Here is a 7784-nt window from a genome sequence, read left to right on the forward strand (position 1 = left end):
AAAAAATTAGAAATGTAAAAAACCGACGCAGGGAGTCGGTTTTCCATCGGTTTTTTAAACCGACGCAGTGCGTTTGTTTTTTGTCCGTCGATTGTTGGCAGTTTTTTAGTAGTGTGAGACACTTGAGTTCTCCACAAGTTCTATAAGTCGTAATCCTTTCTTTCCTGGACAAGCTCCACTTACCTTGCCTCTTACTAGCTTCATTTTTTTTTTATCTAATTCTCTTGACTCTAGGCCTGCCTACTTGACTCATCATATTTGGTGGATACATTGCATGAGCTGGATCAACTGTCCAGAATTTCTCACTAGGAACTGGCTGTATCTTGTGGTGATAAGTCAGTAGATAAGCCTTTTTGGTGTACCACCAGTGTATCTCCCTTAAAGGGTCTCTCTTCAAATACTGCAGTGCCCTTATTCCATGGGTACATGGGATCCCAAAGATGTCCCACATCCTACATGTACACCTTCTCATCTCCAACTTCACAATGTACTTGTCCTGCCCCACTGGAACTTCAAAACCATCATCACCGTTGGCTTCCACCACATAGAATTGAGCAATTTTGAGGAAGTCATAATACAATTCTAAGCAGTTAAGACTGTACTCATGTCTCCATGAACTCACCTTCTCTTCATGAGTTCTTAACTGATTCATTACTTTCACCCTTATAGTTTCAAGCATCTTAATTATCGGCTTGTATCTATGATACGCTCAAATTACACCTATTAATGATGTAAAGCGGACGTTGTCAAATATAGTAACCCAACAAGGTTGGGGTCGAATCCCACAGGGAATATGGAGAGAAAAGATTACCAATCGTATGCGATACTAGACTTTAAAAGCTTTAATCCTATTCCTGATAGTTTGAAATAGTTGTTGAATAATGTAATTAAGTATTTTGACTGAAATTGTATTTAATGTGAAATAGAGACTAAGATTGTGTTCCCCAAATTTGATTAGATATTATGCTTCAGGTTTCAATGTGATATACTTCTAATGGTTGTTCTATGAATATGCACTTGGTCTCTTAAGAACTTTTTAATGTTTTCCAACAGTTAAGTCGTATTTCCTCTTTATGATTCTTCCGAATGTAAAAGAGTTGCAATCGAAGAATGACCAAAAATGTCAATTTAGACTTGTTCTCATCCCTAAGTTAGTCTATTAAACGAGGGTTAACGCCTCGAGTCATTGTCATTCAATCTTACCAATACTAACTTTCTTTCCCAAGAAAAGTTAATATAATGGCTTAGAATAATGCTTGCAATCATCACCCAATGCTAAATCACAAAAACTGAATGAATACCAACAACCATTATGCATATATCAATAATAGAAACCCATTCACATAATAACCATCATGGGACTCACAACCTTAGCTTTAAAATTAGCTACTCATAATCTTGACTAGCAAAGAAAGCTTAAAATTTGACATAATATACTTACAATGCAATTACAAGGTGGAATGGAAGTGAAGTAGTTTACTTTAAATGCTCCAAAAACTTCTAATATGAAAAACCTAGAGTTTATGCTCTCAAAAATATATCTGGCTGCTGAATTAAAACCCTACATTAAGTATTTATAGAGCAAAAAATCGCGCCAAGTTTCTGGACAAAAATGCCCTTACGCTGCATCGTTACGGACCATAACTCAGGTTACGGTCCGTCCTTCATTTCGTCATTTGTCCACTTGTTGTTACGGCCACCATGCGATGGACCGTAACCTGTGTTACGGTCCATCCTTCTGAAGCGTAACTTGTGACAATTACTTGGCAACTCTCTGGAATTTTGGTTGATGTTACGGTGAGATGTTACGGACCGTAACATGAGTTACGGAACGTAACACGACATCGTAACACTGATGTTTCCATGAAAACTTTCTGGAAATTTGGCTCCTGTTACGGTTCAATGTTACGGACCGTAACATGAGTTACGAATCCACTGACGGTCCGTAACATGAGTTACGGACCGTCATTTAGCTCCAATTTGTCCGTTTTTCAGCATTTCATCTCATTTCCGATTCTTAGTTAACCAACCCTATAAAACACAAAAATAACATAAGAAACAATGTAAAAACACTTAAAAACAAGCAACACTTCTAGTTACAAAGGCAAAAAATGTGCCGAAATTCACGGCACATCAACACCCCCAACTTAAGCTTTTGCTTGTCCTCATGCAACTACAATAAGATTCACTACTAACACACGACATTTTAGCAAAATAAGAATGACTACGGTGGTTTTGGCATGTGTTTCTAGCACGGACTCTTCAATCCAAGAAAAATATTAAGGCTCTTATCCATCTCCTATTTGTGACACAAGACGCACATTTCAGAAAAATCTCAATTCACTATGCAACCTCAATTAATGACACAATCATAGTACGGGGGTCTCTATGCACATGAATTTCAACTTCCGGAAAGCCAGTTACTTTGAAACCTACAATTCTTACGCCCTCACATAGACGAATGTCCCAACACACATTTTCAACATAAATGGGACAAAAGGCTAAAGAGACAGAAGAACACGCACACTCACAAAGAAATTTGCATACCATGCGTGCACATACCATAGGCTTGCCTTTATTTTCCATGCCTTCAACTTTGAACAATTTGATTGTGATCACATTAGGACTTTTTGGGCTTGTAACATTGGCTTAGGGACGGGTAGGATGAATATTTGGATATCGGGGACTCACCCTCCTCGACACTTCTTTTTGACTTCATTCACCATTCTTCCTATCATTTCCGACCCTCTATCTTCAGCGTGGATTTATTTAGAGCTTATATACCTATATATCTATAATTTTTTTTTGTATATACATATATATATATATATATATATATATATATATATATATCCACGCTGAATTATGCCCCTTAATATTCGCGATCACCCCCAACAGGCCTTTGACCTCATTTTCCTTATCTTTTACTTATTACCCCCAACTTAGGCTTTTAGCTTCATTTTCCGCATTTTTCACTTGTGACCCCCAACTTAGGCTTTTAGCCTCATTTGCCATTCTTCAGTGTCAAGGAGAGACTTGGTGTCTAATAGGTTTATTCACAGAAGGGAAAGAGGTTTGTTCACGGTTAATCGAAGAAAAAGTCTATAGGCTCAAAATGAGAGACTAGGGATCATTTTCTGTATGGGCTAGGCTCATTTAAGATAAACAGGCTTTGGGGTTAATACAAAGAAAGCCTAAGATCACTTCACAATCAAACTCTCCTTAGAATTCACGCATGACCAACCGGGCAAGTTCTAGATTACAAGCATCATATGCAAATAGAAACTAAGAACTCACAACACAATGGCATAAGGATTGTTTAAATACTCTGACTTCATTTCCGTTTTAAGATTTCGCATGCATGAACACCCTTTCTTTGCAATGTCATTAAAAGAACTATACATGTAAATATCAACAACTCATCCTTGATGTACATCACAAATTAATTTTCGGAGGGATATCATTGAACTGTAAAAACCACTTTTATCTATGCTAGAAACACGAACCACCACCACTTAAGTCATTATTACTTCACTTCTATATTAAACATCCTAAACATGCCAGGTTCAACATACACATAGCATTCTTCGGGAATAGAACACATAGAAAAGAATAGCCGAAGAAGGTCCTAACACATACTTAATAATAAAAACACTATCAACAAAAACACAAACAATAACAGTTGTCCGAAACACAAACTTACTATCACAAATATCCACTAAAAACAAAAACAATAAAAACAATATCCTGTATACTAAAACAGCAATCCCAATCAAACAATAGCAATTACCCACACCCCCAACTTAAAATCATGCATTGCCCTCAAGGCATCAATATAATGCATCGAAAGAACGGAGGGCCTCCCTGGAGCGCACTAGGCGCTCGGATCTGCAGCAGCATCACGAGGTGGAGCAGTGGTGGTGTCAGACTGGCCAACACTGGAAGTCCCAGCCACAGTGGGTGGGGGAGAAGCATGGTGATCCGGCTCAATGGGATGGACTGAGCTAGAAGTAGCTCCTGTGGTGTCAGAACTCAGCCGGGACTCTTGGCGGATCTTCTTCAAAGTACGCCGCTCCTCCTCCTCATTCTGTGGGCGCAAATCAGCAAATGGATCAAGGCTTTGGAGAATGGGGTCGAGGTTTTCATCATCTGGCGAGGCTCTCCTGCGCTTCCCTGTGGCCAAAGAGGGGATATCCTCTTCCAACTCCTCGTCGTGCTCTTCCTCAACCGTGTCCTCGATGTCATTATCCCCTAGTAGGCTTTGAACCAGCTGGTATAGGCTCTGTACCAACTCCGTGTGTACTTTAGGAAGCTGGTCCGTTGCCACAGCCACTTCTTGGGCCTTCAATTTCTGCACATCATCCTTGACAGACCGCAACTCACTTCGAATAGCGCCCAACTCCATAGCAGGGTGTGTCCTGGTCAGCTCAGTCATTCTGTTCTCAATACCATCTATCCGAGAGTGGATCCGTAGGTGGTCATCAGCCAGCTATTCTTTGATTGGCCGCAACGCAGCATCAATGGCTCTTTTAGTGTACAATTTCAGCTCAGTCACGAGCTGTTTAACCTGCCTATCTGTGCGATCTGCTTGCAGGACCACTGCCCCAAAATTCTCCCTATTGAACATCATTTTTCTCGCAAGCTCAGGTGGGACTCCCGGTATTGGCTGAGTCGGTGTTGGGCTTGCTCCAGTCGACGAGGTAGGACCACCCGAAGTAGGTGCGGCTGGAGCTGGCATGGGTTGTGTAGCATGAGCAGCCGGTGGAGCCTCAGAATCTGTGGGCTGACCCGCAGCAGCTTCCTCAGCACCCATGATAGCCAAGGGGATAACATCTGATCCCGTTGGCCCCTCCGGGACCTCAGAAGATGATGCAGATGGCATTAAACCCTGGCTCAACAGATCATCCTTCCCCTTTGTGATGTCATAAATACTTCTGGCGATCACACTGTGATCGATATGGGGTAGGGGTTCTGGTTCTGCACGCAAGCACAATAGCGTAAGCAAACATGGATGAATGAGGGAAGTGGCCGACTGAGTGGCTCTCTCTCGGAGATCTGCTGCTATCAGTCGTTCGAAGTTGATCTTATATCTTGACATAATGGCAGCTACAAGAACAGCCCTGTCCGGAGTCAAAACATTATCTGTCTGGGTAGGGCGGATGCGAAATAGAACAATCTGCCACCAAAACTTTGCCTTTGGTGTGAGGGTGTTTTTCCAAATTCGCGTGGTGGCTGTCAACTTTGGCACCATGGCCCATTCGGGATCTGCTGTTTGTGCAATAACTGAAGCCACCCATTTTCAGACGGAGATTGTATCTTTTTGTTCAATTTTGTATACAAACTCCCCTTCTTCAGCTGCTGTAGGCTCTATATAATCCTCCCCGAATAGTATTCTATTGATAGCCGTCGGAGAGATGTCTATCTTCGTTTTCCGCATTATTACCTCGGTCATTGCCGGTACTTGACTTGCGCGCTGCCCCTTTTTTAGTGCTTTGAATACAGTAGCCCCGTACGAAGCGTAGAATTCTCGAACAAAAACCGGGATGTAAGACCCCACAGAGTTTTTCAGAAACTCTAACTTATGGAAGCGGATAGTGTCACGAATGCCTGGATAACCATCGAGACCGTCGAAACTGACGGTCCTCTCCTCGAAAATACTCCGCCTTGGGTCCTGCCCCTCACTCTTTACCAGCTCACACCCCTTGTTGTACAACTCTTCAGATCCCTCCACAGAAAACCGGAGGATCTTCTCATTCATAGATTCTAAATCAAGAGACAGTTTCTTGGGCTCATAAGAGTAAGACCTCAGACCGGTGAGTGAATTCACTGTCTCATTATATCCCTCCATTTGTTCGGCATCAAAATTCACCAAGATGGCCAATAATGCTTCACTCAAGCATTCTTCCTCCATTTTAAATTCCACTGCTTCATCCACCTCATCAACTGAGTTTATGACTGAAATACTTTGATAAGGACTAGGTAATTTCATGCCTTTGCTAGCGTGAAAAGTCACCTCCTCATCATTCACTCGGAACTTGATCTCGTGCTTCTCGGAATCCATAAGAGCCCTCCCTGTCGCAAGGAAAGGTCTTCCCAAAATGATAGGAATTTCCTGATCAATAGCACAATCAAGAATCACGAAATCTGCCGGCAGTAGGAATTCCCCGATTTGAACCAGCACATCATCAACTACACCCACTGGCCTTTTTATCGATCTGTTAGCCATCTGCAACCTCATGGTAGTTGGCCTTGGCATCGCTAACCCCGATCTCTTGAAAATTTTCAGGGGCATAAGATTTATGCTCGCCCCGTTATCACACAAAGCCCTGGCGAAATCTTGCTGCCCTATGGTGCATGGAATTGTGAATGCTCCAGGATCTTCCCTCTTTTGCACTGTGGTCTTGGAAAGAATAGCACTAACGCGGTGAGTGATACCTACAGTGTCGTGTTTCAATGGCTTCTTTTTCTTTGTTAAAAGATCCTTCAAATACTTAGCAAAGCCAGGCATTTCTTGGACAACGTCCATGAAAGGAATGTTCATTGTCAACTGCTTGAGTTGATCATAAAATCGCAAGCACTTCTCATCTTTTGTTTTTCTCACTAGCCTTTGAGGAAAAGGCGGTGAAGATTTAAACAATTGGCTCAAAGGGCGAAGAGCGCCGGAAAGTTTTGCCTTTCCCCCTTCCTGTTTTTCTCTTTGTGCCTTGAGATTTTCAAGATTCTGCTCCATTTCAGCCACAATAGGGACTTCCTCCTCTGCTTCTTCCTCTACAATAGCATCACGTACATCAGGCTGCTCTTCTTCTTTTTCAACAATTGGTTCCAAATCAATCACCTTTTTATTAGCACCTTGAAGTATTTTTCCACTTCTGGTGCTAATAGCAAGTGCATTCTCCACAGAGTTTACTCCACTACCTTTTGGATTTGGAACTGTATCACTCGGTAGTTGTCCCCATTGAGGAGTATGCACTTCTTGGGAAAGGTCTCTGAATTGTGCTTCAAGCTTCTGAATGGAAGCTGAATGAGATAGTTGGACCTGAGACATTCGCTTGATTGTGCTCTCTGTTCTTTCTTGATTCATTAACACTTTCTGCATCATACTTTTCAGTTCAGCAGAATCATTAGGCGTGTTGCCAGCAGAGTTGCTAGCTGAATTATCTCTCCACTGTTAGGAATTAGATGCTTGCCCCCTAGGTGGGATGTAGGGGTTCGAGCTCTTGTTGCCATAATTATAGTTGTTGTAATTCCCTTGATTTGGATTGCCCTGATCATTTCTTCCATAATTGTTCCCTTGAAATTGTTGTTGAGGCTTTTGCCATGGGTGATTACCGGGACCTTGATAATTTTGCCTTTGATAGCCCCCTTGCGAGTTGTTGACATAATTCGCATCTTCATATTGTGGCTGCCCCTCTAGATAAGCTTCTTCAGAGACTTGGTACATTCCGGGAGCATGAAGTGGCATCTCCTCTACAACATTCACACCTTTGGCTTCTTTCTCCATAAGCCTTTTTGATAATAAATCCACGGTGGTTTGCAATTGAGCAAAAGCATGATCTCGCTCATGGTTTTTTTTGGCCACCGCGGCAGCAGAGGGACTACCATATGACAGGGTTTCACTATCACTAGAATGCCAAGCTTGGTTGTGGGTAGTAAGCTTGTCGAGCAACCTGGTGATGTTGACAAATGATTTGTCCATGAAGCATCCCCCAACTGCAGTGTTGACAGCAATTTGATTCATGGTATCTAACCCCTTGTAAAATTTCTCGGTGAGGATAGCATCCGGA

The 7784-nt window shown here is 42.2% G+C and overlaps 1 protein-coding gene across 1 annotated transcript; it reads right to left on the reverse strand.

Annotated features, from left to right (window-relative positions):
- Positions 1–211: 211 nt before the first annotated feature.
- Positions 212–652, reverse strand: LOC132608954 (uncharacterized). The gene has a single exon (XM_060322778.1). It carries the CDS (start codon positions 650–652, stop codon positions 212–214), a length of 441 nt encoding a protein of 146 aa, XP_060178761.1.
- Positions 653–7784: the final 7132 nt, after the last annotated feature.

This window comes from Lycium barbarum, chromosome 1 (assembly GCF_019175385.1).
Source record: "Lycium barbarum isolate Lr01 chromosome 1, ASM1917538v2, whole genome shotgun sequence".
Taxonomy (NCBI): domain Eukaryota; kingdom Viridiplantae; phylum Streptophyta; class Magnoliopsida; order Solanales; family Solanaceae; genus Lycium; species Lycium barbarum.

Excerpts from the sequence above, each read along its gene's own strand:
- LOC132608954 (XM_060322778.1), bottom strand. The coding sequence starts at position 652 with ATGAATCAGTTAAGAACTCATGAAGAGAAGGTGAGTTCATGGAGACAT.